General features: G+C 40.9%; 1 protein-coding gene across 1 annotated transcript in view; it reads left to right on the top strand.

Moving 5' to 3' along the window:
• Window positions 1-14160, top strand: part of znf821 (zinc finger protein 821) — a 96518-nt gene that overhangs the window by 47484 nt on the left and 34874 nt on the right. The window contains 1 exon segment of the mRNA XM_051932214.1: window positions 11887-12002. Within this exon segment, the coding sequence (XP_051788174.1) occupies window positions 11887-12002 (116 nt within the window).

Genomic DNA, 14160 nt, shown 5'->3' with positions numbered 1-14160 from the left:
TCCCTAAACCAGGCATGTGCAACCTTGACAGGACTATGGGCCGGATTAGAAAGTAGAAAGATTACGCGGGCCGGAGTACTTCAGGATATATATGTATTTCTGAAAATCGAAAATGCAAGAAGGCCAAAAAAAAAACAACAAATATTTATTAATATATTATTTAATAAAAACTCTTTATTAATGCGACGATTGAGATTGCATGGTGGTCACAAGCTTATCAATATTAGGAGATATTGTGGACGTGGAAACTCGCAACGTGTTTTCTAGGTGCTCATCAGTAATTCGCGTCCTGGTTTTGGATTTTACGAAGTTCATCCTTGAAAAAAGTTGCTCGCATTTATAGGTGCTGCCAAAGAGAGTCATTCTTTTCTGAGCAAAAGCTGTGAGCTTTGGAAACTTGTCACGTGGGAAATAGTTTTTATAAAAGTCAAGTAATTCAATATCATTGAATTTTGATTTCAGGACAAGGTTCTCTTGTAGTTCAATTAATTCCATTTGCAATGAAAGTGGAGCTAGTTCGACATCAACATCAAATGGACAAGAGAAAATTTGCAAGTTTGCTTCTTGATTTTTAAAATCACGGAACCTAGTGTTGAATTCTCCACTCAATGAATTTAATTCATTCGCAAACGATTCACAATCAAAATCTTCGTGGTTCGCAAGTGTGGGAAAATGATAAGTATTGCCTTCCTTTAATTGGCTTTCCCAGAGTCGAAGCTTATTTTGAAATGATTTTATGTGTCCATAAAGCTCATGAATCATTTGTCCCTGAGTTTGTAATTTAGCATTAAGTTCATTTAGATGTGTTGTTAGGTCGACAAGAAATGCAAGATCACACAGCCAGGGTTTGTTTTCTAGCTCAGGAATAGGTTTTCCTTTCATGTCCATGAAAAGAGATACCTCATTTCTCAAATCATAAAAACGTTTCAACATTTTTCCCTTGCTAAGCCAACGCACTTCACAATAAAATGTAAGATCTTCATGATCAGAAAGAACATCAGCCAGAAATTCTTGAAATTGGCGGTGATTTAGCGCCCTGGATTTAATGAATTTTATACATGCAGTTATTGTGTCCATCACATGTGCAAATTTAACTGATTTTGCACATAAGTTTTGCTGGTGTATAATGCAATGCAATACCGACAAATCTTCGGTACTGATTTTGTTACTTGATAATTCGGTTTTTATTTGGGCAACAACTCCGATGTTTGGTCCAATCATCGATGGAGCTCCATCGGTGGATATTCCGCATAACTTTTCCCACTTTAAATCAAATACAGTAAAAACAGTTTTTACTTCCTGGAAAATGTCTTCACCCCTTGTTGTATTCTTCATTGGTTGGAGAGCAAGCAATTCTTCCGTACAATTGAAGCTAGCGTCAACTCCGCGAATAAATATAGCCAATTGAGCGGTATCGTTGGGAGTCTGTACTCTCATCAAGAGCAATGGAAAATGCTTCAAATTTTGATGCAATATTTTTAATGCTTAATTTTATGTCACTGGCCATTTCGTCGATTCGTCGGGTTATTGTCCAACGAGAAAGACTTATCTTTTCCATTTCATGGCTTTTCTCTGGACACAGAACATTCGTGACTGCAGTAAGGCATTCCTTGACAAACTCGCCTTCAGAATATGGTTTTGAGTGCTTCGCAATTTTTTCGCTAACAATAAAACTTGCACGAACAATATTGTCAGCTACATCAGTATGTTTGCGGAATAACATCTGTTGTGCCGATACACATTTTTTCAAATTTTGTATCTTATCTGTTCTTAGTTTACCTTTGTAACTGTTGTAATTAGCGTGTTTTGTATTGTAGTGTCTTTTTAAATTGTATTCCTTTAAAACTGAAATACTTTCCAAGCATATCAAACAAAGAGGTTTTTCTTTCTGCATTATAAAAAAATAATCGTCAGTCCATTTCTCTTGAAATGTACGACTCTCAGCGTCCACTTTTCTCTTCTTTGTTGAAGCCATCTTAATTAGGGTTTGATCAAAAATTCACAAGTATTTGTAAGTATTGAAATGTAGGCCGATATAGCGTGAAACTCGAAACAACATGCAGATAGGTACAGCACTAGCAAAAACCATGAAAAGACTGCGCTATGCTACACACGACAGCAGAGCAGAGAGATGCAGCAGAGTCAACGACTACGTGACTACGAGCTCTTGCACACTTTAAATGTGCGACAGTTCCGGACGTGCCGTAAAAGAGGGGGAAGCACAATATAAAGTACAGTGGACCCTTGACTTACGAACTCAATTCGTTCGCGAGGGCTGGTTGTAACTCCAGTTGGTTGTAAGTCAAGACTATTTTTCCCATAAGAAATAATGGAAATACCCATAATGCGGTCCGAACCTCCCACTGCAACACTTACTTAACCTTTTCATAATAAAAAAAGGGTTGTATAATGTGCATAATTTACCAAAACACCAATAATTTTTCTAATGTACTAACCAAAAAGTAATAAAAAGTGCCTAGCCTACCAGAAACAACAATTTCATACTGTAATCACCATTTAATTTGACATCTTTGGGCTGCAGGAAGGGAGGAGGATGATAATGAAACTGAAGGCTTTTTAAAGGCTTTCTTTAACTTGCGCTCAGGCATTTGCAATCATTTCAATAGCTTCTTTTGCGTTAATTTTAATCTCCTCCTGCCTACAAGTTATTCTGACGAGAATTTTTCTCAGCATTTCCTTGCGATGATACAAGGAACTGTTTCTGAACTCTTCTGAGACCCCCCCCCCCCCACTCAATGGGAACGACATGCTGAAGTGCGTCCTGAAGCGTGATTTCCGCGACTGTGGAAGCTTGCTTGTCCATTGCCGGGCAGGGATATCACATGCATATCACCCATCGATATCTTTTCTGTTTGCTTTGGCTGAGAGACTCAGCACAGCTTTAAGCCGGCTGTTGCCCCAGCAACAGATAAACAGTCTTCCATACGGAGTTTGGACTTTGGCATGTCTTCTAGTTGGGGGAGGTCCCAAGAGAGTTTACAAACCTGACATTTTATTGAATGAGTGCCGCATTAATAGGAATGTTTCTGTTTGTTTACAATCGCGCAAGCGGATACACGTGACCGCATTCAGGTCGTAACGCAAGATGTTGGTCGTAAATCAAAATAAAAATTTTGGTCGTAAATCAAGTTGTTCGCATGTCAAGCCGGTTGTATATCAAGGGTCGACTGTACTTCAGAAAGCACTGGCCGCATCATACTATCAAAAATAATCCAACAATACCACAAGAACAAACAGGCATCACCAAGAGGGTTAATGGGCCAGATTCAATGATATTTGGAAAAGTCGTCGCGGGCCGTATAAAATCAGTACACGGGCCGGATTTGGCCCGCGGGCCGTAGGTTGCACATGCCTGCCCTAAACAATATCATAAGTATTTTTCAAAACACCCCCACAATATGCAGCACTTTCAGTATTTCTGGTTGAATCTCACCCCTACTTAGGCATTACTACCACACACTTTTTTTTTTTCCCCCAATGACTGCAGTTACTTCAGCCACGGAGATAGATCCCACTACATCCAAATTACTGATCCCTTCAAGGAAGGTGTAAACAATATGTTTAGGAGTTCTCTAAAGTCCTCTTTCAAATCTTTTGATAATGTCCTCCATTTAGGCTACCCACTGTTGCTGAGAACAGCGTATATGATGTCCTCCTTACCGTTTTCAAGCTGTTGGTTTTCCAGAGACACTGATTTTCAAACACTACCCAAAGGCCTTTACTACTGCTAAGCCTGTTAACCAGGCAAATCTGGAGATCCTCCTGCTTACATTGCACACAATGCCTCTTTTTTTATCTTGACGGTTTGCCTTGTCACTGATGTCTATCAAAGATTTTTAGTCTTGCACCCAATATAGAAACCAATATCCTTTTCGCCATAGCTCATTGCAGCTGCTTCCACTCCTAAACTCCTAACCATGATCCATTCAGAGTCTGTGCCCCTGACCTCCCCCAAGTTGTAGGAGAAGTACCATCAAAAATGAAAGTTTAACTCGTCACAATAAGAGGCATCTGCTAGTCATTACCAGGAAAGACATAATACTTATTTTGGCTTCCCAATTCTTTCTAGCAGGTGCTATGTGCATCTGATCTTGTTCACCACCAGTTGGTAACTAATTAACAGCTCAGCATCTCCATTTATCTAGGTGTCTAGAATATAAGGCCTTGGGTCATATGATGCAATTAAAAGTCCATCATTTACATTTCCTCAAAGGTACTCCAATACCAGGAACCCCTATTGGCATCCCTGACTTCCAACATGTTTTTTAAGGACATTTGGTGACTAGAAGTAATAATTTGCCACTCAATATGGAAAGCCATTTCTCACAACTATACTTCTTCACGTATCTTCTCCAATCTGTGTGATCATTGAAATCTCTGAGCAAGACTACAAAGTCAGTAGATGGTGCTCTTTCATGCAGCAAACCCAGTGCATCTGAAAAATCTGAAAACTGAACAGTTGTTTGGAACATATAGGCAAACAGTCAAGGTTTCCTTCTGTGCAACTTGATGTTGTATTGAGACTACCCTGAAATAAAAATTTAAATGTGCAGCAACCAGTCCTGATTTTATGTGTATTCTCACACCCAACTGGGGTCTCTCACATGGGACAACCCTAGAGAAGGAGGGAGAGATTCCATCCTTATCTGACAACTCTGACTTCAGAGCAAGTGCTGTGCATAGAAGAGTGGCTGACTATAGTCTGAATAGCCTAATATAATTACTAAATTCAAGTGAATTTGAAGTTTGTTTATTGCTCGTCACTTACCCATGAGCCCTGTTTTTGTATCTTCTTCTTCTTCCTCCTCTTCTTCATCTTAGTATTGTCCTGCTGTTGCTGGGTCCAGTATTTGGATCACAGTATGCCTTTTCACACAAGTGCATAGCTCAGAAATAGTTCAGCGATATTCATGTCTGCTCTGATTGTGTCCTACCATTTATGCTTTGGTTGTCCTCGTGGGCATTGGCCATGAAATGTGAAGTGGTAGGCGACGTCGGCAGCGATTCCCTGTGCTGCCCGTAGGATGTGTGCATACCATTGAAGTTGCCTTTGTCGCATTTTCTGTATGTTTTCGTATATTCACTACTGCATGCAAATTAGCCAAAATCACCATTCAATCAATGCTTGGCATCAGTTTTTCCAGTGAGGGAGAATTTTTTTTTTTTTTTTTTTTAAGCATGTCAGGAACAGGAGCAAATGTGAAGAGTATAATCATTAAGTCACTGATGGTGGTGTACTACAGAGGGTGTGATTTTTGACATGCACTAATGTAAGAACATTATACTGATTGTGCCATTTTGTGAAACTGTTATTTTCTGGAATAGGTTTAAGGTGACAGTATGTTGAAATTCTTAAGTTCATACCACACATGTTTAGTTAAAAAAAAGGCAGGCACCTTTTAGATTGCAGGACAGTTTGAAGCACTCAAGATATTTAGAGAAACATGCAGGAAGTGTAACACAGTTGAGTTTCATTTTACATTCGGTTCCATATTATATATATACTAGCCGACACCCACCGTAGCATACGGCGGTGTAAGAATAGGAATGGAAAACGGTGAGAATGGAATTCAGAAATCAAGAAGAAATAAATACTTCTTGAAAGACGCAGTGTGCATGTAGAATTTCCGGCCAAGCAGGATAACATGTGAAAGTGATAAATAAATCAGGCTTTCTGAATTTACATCCTATGGCCATGGCATCCTGATAGTTTTGTTGCATGTATCTTGGACTTCCTGGAAATGTGGACGGTAATATGATCATTTCGCCTACACGAACATTGTTATTTTCAGCGTTTGCTTGAAATGCGTCTGATAATTCGATGCGCAGATCTTGCTGATGTAATCTGAGACAGCTGAGACGCGCGCCATCTGTTTTAACATACGCATCTATGACTTACTGTTGGAGTAGTTTGCCGCTGAAGTGCAAAATACTAACTGTATTCCTCATTGCTAATCTGTACGTGTAAAATTGGCATTGAGTAAGCCTTATTCGCTTGGTGGTTCTTTTATCGGGTACATGTTGTAAATCTTTGTGCCAGCCAGTGTCTCCGTAAGGGAATAAAAGTGGGTAAACCATACAGTCATGGCCGAAATTATCGGCACCCCTGAAATTTTCCTTGAACATGCACCATTTCTCCCAGAAAATTGTTGCAATTACAAATGTTTTGGTATCCACATGTTTATTTCCTTTTATGTGCATTGGAACAACACAAAAAAAACAGAAAAAAAGCCAAATCTGACATCATTTCACACAAAACTCAAAAACCGGGCCTGACAAAATTATTGGCACCCTCTACTTAATATTTGGTTGCACGCTCTTTGGAAAAAATAACTGAAATCAAGCGCTTCCTATAACCATCAACAAGCTTGTTACACCTCTCAACTGGAATTTCCGACCACTCTTCTTTTGCAAACTGCTCAAGGTTTCTCAGACTTGAAGGGCTCCTTCTCCCAACAGCAATTCTGAGATCTCTCCATAAGTGTTCAATCAGATTTAGATCAGGACTCATTGCTGGCCACTTCAGAACTGTCCAGCACTTTGTCTTCAACCATTTCAGAGTGCTTTTAGAGGTATGTTTGGGGTCATTGTCCTGCTGGAACACCCATGACCTCTGACGCAGACCCATCTTTCTGACACTGGGAACTACATTGCGCCCCAATATCTTTTGGTAGTCTTCAGATTTCATGATGCCTTGCACACAGTCAAGGCATTCAGTGCCAGAGGCAGGAAAACATCCCCAAAACATCTTAGAACCTCCACCATGTTTGACTGTAGGTACTGTGTTCTTTTATTCGTAGGCCTCATTCCGTTTTTCTGTAAACAGAGCTGACACTGTTGCACCCTGAGTCTGCAGAAAAGCTTGAATATGTTTTGAAGTTGATTGGGGTTGTTTATCCACCATTGGGACTATCCTTCGTTGCAGTCTTTTAGCAATTTTTCTCTTCCGTCCACGTCCAGGGAGATTAGCTACAGTGCCATGTGTTGTGAACTTCTTGATTATGTTGCGCACAGTGGACAAAGGAACATGAAGATCTCTGGAGATGGACTTGTAGCCTTGAGATTGTTGATATTTTTCCACAATTTTTGTTCTCAAGTCCTCAGACAATTCTGTGCTCTTCTTTCTGTTCTCCATGCTTAGTGTGGCACACTCAGACACACAACAGAAAGGTTGAGTCAACTTTTCTCCATTTTTAACTGGCTTCAGGTGTGATTGCTATATTGCCAGCACCTGTTTCTTGCCACAGACGAGTTCAAATGAGCATCATATTCTTGAAATAAAACTATTTACCCACAATTTTGAAAGGGTGCCAATATTTTGTCAGGCCCATTTTTGGAGTTCTGTGTGACATGATGTCAGACTTGGCTTTTTTTCTGTTTTTTTGTGTTGTTTCAATGCACATAAAGGAAATAAACATGTATATACAAAAACATTTGTAATTGCAATAATTTTCTGGGAGAAATGGTTCATTTTCTGGGAAAGTTCCAGGGGTGCCAATAAGTTCAATCATGACTGTAGGATCGCAATTCATATTGAACGTGGAAATCTGTTTACAGGAGTTGCCCATGGGATAGATGCAAATGTCCTTTTCGGCAGACGTTTCGCCATCTTCTCCGATGAAAATCGCTGCAAAGTTGGGGCATTGTACTGTCGTAAATCCTGCCTAGGGTTTTCCTTGAAAACCATTCGTACAGATGCTGTTGGATTGGACTGAGCGATTTGATGCATGTGTTTGTATGATTTACCGAAGGGTTGATGGTTCTGAGCATGGAATCTAGATGGAGAAGCACATTTTCGCTGCATGCAGAATTTGCTTTATTTTGTAAGCGTACTTCAGTAGCTTGCGCTGTGTCAAAAACATACACCTGGCCATATCCTGGAGAGGTAGAAGTGTTAGCGTATAGTGGAGAGATTTGGTGATAAATTTGCCATGTATTTTAAAACAGTATGGTCTCTACCCAGGAAGATGAGTTATCTGTGCACCCATGGAAGCAAACGCTAGAGAATGGTTATATTCTCGAATGTGTTAATGAGAATTTTTAGCTTCTGATGTTTGCTGTGTAAGAAGCTGTTGTAAAGACACAGGTGGCTCCCGCAAGGGTGGTAAAGCTACTTTACCGTTGTGGCAGCACCTCGAGTACTTGTTGGATGTATTACGCTCAGCAGGCCAGTATAGTGCATGACATGGAAGATGACGAATAGGAATCGAGAAATGCCATGTCGGCTGCGTGTGGGCGGGACCGGTTTTGAAGTGGAAGCAGGACGAACCAGAAGAGAAATATATAAGAGATTGTTTTTAATGTGTATTTTGTGCTTTTATGTTTTTAAAGCTAAGTTTAATGGATAATTACATTTTTTTTTGTCTGATGTTTTTCAGAATGCACTGTATGGTTAAGTCTATATAGAAATATATATTGTATGTGAATTTTGTGCATTTTTTTCATGCAGTCTAAGGATGTGTTGTGGTATGAGTGTAGGGATGTAATATTGGTGACAAAAATGCACCCTTCCTCAACAGGCAATTCATAATGCACCAGCACAGCTTTTAATAAAACCAGCCTTTTGTGTTTATTGAGAACAAACAACCAATCAAATTTTGGTTTTACTCACTATGTTGAGTTCTTTATATTTTATTACTTCCAACTTTTTTGGAAAACTTGCACTTCTGTCATGTCACCACTTTGTACCCTTCATTGGAACCAAGGGGCCTAGCCCAAACCCTGAAAAAAGCACCAGACCATCATTTAGTAAGCAATTACAATAGGGAATGTGCAGTCAAGAAGGTAGTGTTCTCCTAGCATCAGCCAAACCCATATTCATCCCATCAGACTACCAGATAGTGAATCATTATTTATCACTCCACAGAACACTTTTCCACTGCTTGAGAGTCCAGTGGTGGCATGCTTTACACCATTCCAGTCAGTGCTTGGCATTCCAAATATTGATCTTAAGCTTGTGTGCTGTGGCTTCTTGGCCATGGAAGCCCATTTCATGAAGCTCCTGACACACAGTTCTTGTGCTGAATTTGCTTACAGAGGTATTTTGGAACTCTGTTGTGAGTGATTCAACAGACGATAGGCAATTTTTACATGATATGTGCCTCAGCACATGGCAGCTCTGCTCTGTGAGATTCTGTGATCCACCACTTCATAGCTGAGCTGTTGTTGTTTCTAGATGCTTCACCCTTCACAAGAATAACACAGTTTCCTGAAGCAGATGTAGCAGAGCAGAAATTTAAAATAATTACTTGTGGCAAAGGTAACATTCTATGACAGTGTCACTCACTGAGCTCTCTAGTACAACCCTTTCCACTACCAATGCTTGTCATTGGAGATTACATGGTTTGGACTTGATTTTACTTACCTGTTAGTAATGTGTGCAGCGGAAACGCCTGATCTCAGTAATTTGGAGGGTTTCCACATAGTTTTGGCCATATAGTATATAAAACCATTCAACAGTGCAGAGTGACTATATTGTATACACTTTTTGATAAAGCACTTCATTCCCATTCATGAATATATTCAAGCTTTGAATTGAACGAAGACGTTCTAAAATGGGGTCCCACTAGCAGGAAGATTTTGACCAGCCAACTTCTTCTTTTAGCTTTAGTTTAGAAAGCAGTTTTCCCTATTACATTGTGTGGTGTCAAATAAAAACACTGAATGTAGCAGTCATTTATTTTTGCATTTCATGGGAATAATTTAAGTATTTTTTCTATGGATTTTAAAAGATCATTATTATTTTCAGGTGTTCTGGTTGTTTAAGCAGTTATTACTAATCAGCACATTAGGCTTTCAGTATTTATTGTCATTTGTTCTCATATTGTCTCTCATTGTTAGGCTGTAATTAAAAGAGCACACTCCACTGAGGAATCGAAGCATTACGCACATCTGAACCTGTTCCTCAGAGTGTCGCAGTCAGGATGGCTGATGGAACAGTCCTTACAGATGATACTGCATTTGTGATCCCTTCGGCCAGATACTTCGAGCAGCTGTTTAAATCCGATCCTCCGGCTAGGACGTTGGATATTTCTCGGTCCACGGTTCTTGAGGCTGATCCTCCAATTAGCTTTGAACCAGCTAATCTCACTGAGATTGCAAAGGTGGTGAAACAGCCGAGTGTAGGGAAGGCTGCAGGGATCTGTGGTATCCAGGGTGAACTTCTCCAGACTTGTGGTAAGACTGTCCTCCTGAGATTGCAAGCAATCTTTGCTTCTATTTGGGAGACTGGCATTATCCCAGCTGACTGGAAAACGGGACTTGTCATCCCTATCTAGAAAGTGAAGGGTGATCATCTGGATTGCGGCAACTACAAGGGGATAGCACTGCTGTCGGTGCTGGGTAAGGTCCTTGCAAGTGTTGTCCTCAGTAGGATCCGTGATCATTTGCTCACCTACCAGCAACTGGAACAGTCTGGTTTTACGCCCAAGAAGTCTACCATCGACCGCATCCTGGCACTGAAGGTCCTTATGGAGCACAAATGCAAATATCGGCAGAGTTTCTTTGCAGCCTTTGTCAATTTTTGTAAAGTGTTTGACTCTGTTGATCAAGCTGCCCTGTGGGACATCCTGAAACTTCATGGAATCCCCTCAAAGTTTCTGGATATCATGGCAAGCCTGTATAGTGGTACTATGAGTGCTGTGCAGTGTGGATGCAAGAACCTTTGCGTTTTTCCCAGTTGATTCTGAGGTTCATCAGGGTGTGTTCTTGCTCCTACTCTGTTCAATGCTTGCATGGACTGGGTGTTGGGCATTGTAGTGGGGTTGAGTGGCCATGGGGTATCTGTTGGCAAAGAAAGATTCACTGATCTTGACTTTGCTGAAGATGCTGTGATCTTCGTGGAGTCAATGGAGGCTCTGATCAGGGCTCTCAAGAGACTGAGCAAGGGGTCTGAGTGTCTGGGCTTGTGAGTGTCCTGGATAAAAAACAAGATCCAGGTCTTTAATGACATCTTAGGCATAGCCATCAGTAGTGTGTCTGTCTGCGGAGAGAATGTCTACTTTGTTGAGAGGTTTACTTACCTCGGCAGTGACATCCATGTCTCTGGTGACTTTTCCTATGAAGTCAGTAGATGGATGGGGAGAGCATCTGGGGTTCATGAGGTTGCTGGAAAGGGGTGTGTGTGGCGCTCCTGATATCTATGCAGAAGGACAAAGGTCCAAGTCTTTAGAGTCCTGGTACTTCCCGTCTTAGTATATGGTTGCGAGACATGGACGCTATCCAGTGACCTAAGACAAAGACTGGAATCCTTTGGTACTGGGTCTCTTCGGAGAATCCTTGGGTACCCCTGGTTTGACTATGTGTTGAATAAGCGATTGCTCATGAAGTCCTGAATGAGGAACATTACCTGCATTGTGAGGGAGCGTCAGTTGCGGCACTAAGGTTATCTGGTGTGATTCCCAGAGGGTGATCCGGCTTTCGGGATCCTCACTGTTGAGGACCCGAGTGGCTGGACCAGGCCAAGGGGATGCCCACTTAACACCTAGCTGCGGCAGATATTGTCATTTCCGGAGGGTGGGACTGTACCGCCTGTCAGCCTTTGCCAACCAGGATCCTGATCTGTTTCGTCATGTGGTAGGTGCAGCAACACGTTGTACCAGTGCATCCTCCCAGACCTGACCTGATTCCACTGAAAAAAGATGAATTTTCTTAGGAAAAATAACAGTTAAGCATTTAATGTTTTACACATTTAGTGTTATTGGTATGCTGTTATTTAGAAAACAGAACTTATGTTAGTTTACTTTTTATATTGGGTATAAAATTGTTTAAAAACTTATTTTGGACTTTTTCAAAATATTTTCTCAAATTCAATAGCCGTGTTTTCTGCATAAGTTAGTGTTTTTGTTTTTTTTTTTTTTGTTGTAGATGATAGTGAAAGTGATATCCCAGGAGAAGACACCTCATCAGATACCTCTGTTGATGATGCCTTAATGTCTCCAAAGACTATCCAGTCAACTGCTGATGATGGATACGTGAAACAGGTGAATTAAAATTTTTTTTCTACATATAGTTTTGCATCATTGCATTTATTTTTTGAGTGGGTAAAATTAAAAGATTTGGCCGCACTCTTGAGTTAGTAATATAGAATGTAATTACATTTATTTGTAGGTTACATTAAATAATGCTTATTAACACTAATTTACAGTGACATGTAGTAATAATAAAGTCCAAATAGGTTTGAGATTGCTTTACAGTGAAGTGTAAAAAATAAAACTAAGTTCAATTTATTTTTATTTAGCAGTCTTTTCTGGGTAGGGGCACACAGATATACTGTGATAATAGAAGACTGAATCTCAATGAGTCGTCATCTTCTTTCGGCTGCTCCCGTTAGGGGTTGCCACAGCGGATCATCTTCTTCCGTATCTTTCTGTCCTCTGCATCTTGTTCCGTTACACCCATCACCTGCATGTCCTTTCTCACCACATCCATAAACCTTCGCCATAAACCTTCACTTAGGCCTTCCTCTTTTCCTCTTTCCTGGCAGCTCTATCCTTAGCATCCTTCTCCCAATATACCCAGCATCTCTCCTCTGCACGTGTCTAAATCAATGCAATCTCGCCTCTCTGACTTTGTCTCCCAACCGCCCAACTTGAGCTGACCCTCTAATGTACTAATTTCTAATCCTATCCATCTTAGTCCCACCCAATGCAAATCTTAGCATCTTTAACTCTACTACCTCCAGCTCTGTCTCCTGCTTTCTGGTCAGTGCCACTGTCTCCAACCCATATAACATAGCTGGTCTCACTACCATCCTGTAGACCTTCCCTTTCACTCTTGCTGATACCTGTCTGTCACAAATTACTCCTGACACTCTTCTCCACCCATTCCACCCTACCTGCACTCTCTCTCTTTCACCTCTCTTCCACAATCTCCATTACTCTGTACTGTTGATCCCAAGTATTTAAACTCATCCACCTTCGCCAACTCTACTCCCTGCATCCTCACCATTCCACTGACCTCCCTCTCATTTACACACATGTATTCTGTCTTGTTCCTACTAACCTTCATTCTTCTCCTCTTTAGAGTATATCTCCACCTCTCCAGGATAGTCCACGGGGACTCCTGTCTAATCTCGTCTGTCAACATGTCCATCACCATTGCAAATAAAGTGCTCGTAGCCGATCCCTGATGTAATCCCGCCTCCAGCTTGAATGCATCCGTCATGACTGTCACACTTCCCTCGTACATATCCTGTACAACTCTTACGTACTTCTCTGCCACTCCCGACTTCCTCATACAATACCACAGCTCCTCTCGAGGCACCCTGTCATAATGCTTTCTCCAGGTCCACAAAGATGCAATGCAACTCCTTCTGGCCTTCTCTGAACTTCTCCATCAATATCCTCAGAGCAAACATTGCATCTGTGGTGCTTTTTCTTGGCATGAAACCATACTGCTGCTCACTAATCATCACCTCACTTCTTAACCTAGGTTCCACTAGTCTTTCCCATAACTTCATGCTGTGGCTCATCAATTTTATTCCCCTGTAGTTACTACAGTCCTGTACATCCCCCTTATTCTAAAATATCGGCACGAGTACACTTCTTCTCCACTCCTCAAGCATCCTCTCACTTTCCAAGATTCCATTAACTCTTTTAGGGCTATTTATTTTTGTTTCTTTTCTCCCAGGGCTGAATATTTTTCCAAAAACTAACTTTTTTTAAAAATAAGAACACAAAGCAATTGTTTAACACATCAAATCAGCAAAAAATACAGTAATCCCCTGCTATATCGCGCTTCGACTTTCGCGGCTTCACTCTATCACGGATTTTATATGTAAGCATATTTAAATATATATCGCAGATTTTTTGCTGGTTCGCGGATTTCTGCGGACAATGGGTCTTTTAATTTCTGGCACATGGTTCCTCAGTTGGTTTGCCCAGTTGATTTCATACAAGGGACACTATTGGCAGATGGCTGAGAAGCTACCCAACCAGAGCGCGTATTATGTATTAAATAAAACTCCTCAAATATATTGTGAGCATGGGGGCTGTTCACACCCCTAGAGGATACGGCCGCTCCTCAAAAAACGCTGAAAGATTACCTTCACGTTGCTCTCTTTCTTCCTGGGCTTACATATGGCTGCTTTGTCAAGCGATATGCTTCCAGCACTGTGCTTCGCATACTTAAAAGATCAAA

The sequence above is a fragment of the Erpetoichthys calabaricus genome, chromosome 9 (assembly GCF_900747795.2).
Source record: "Erpetoichthys calabaricus chromosome 9, fErpCal1.3, whole genome shotgun sequence".
In the NCBI taxonomy this organism is placed as follows: domain Eukaryota; kingdom Metazoa; phylum Chordata; class Cladistia; order Polypteriformes; family Polypteridae; genus Erpetoichthys; species Erpetoichthys calabaricus.
Note: the sequence above shows the minus strand (reverse complement) of the source record. Positions and strands in the feature narration are given on the sequence as shown.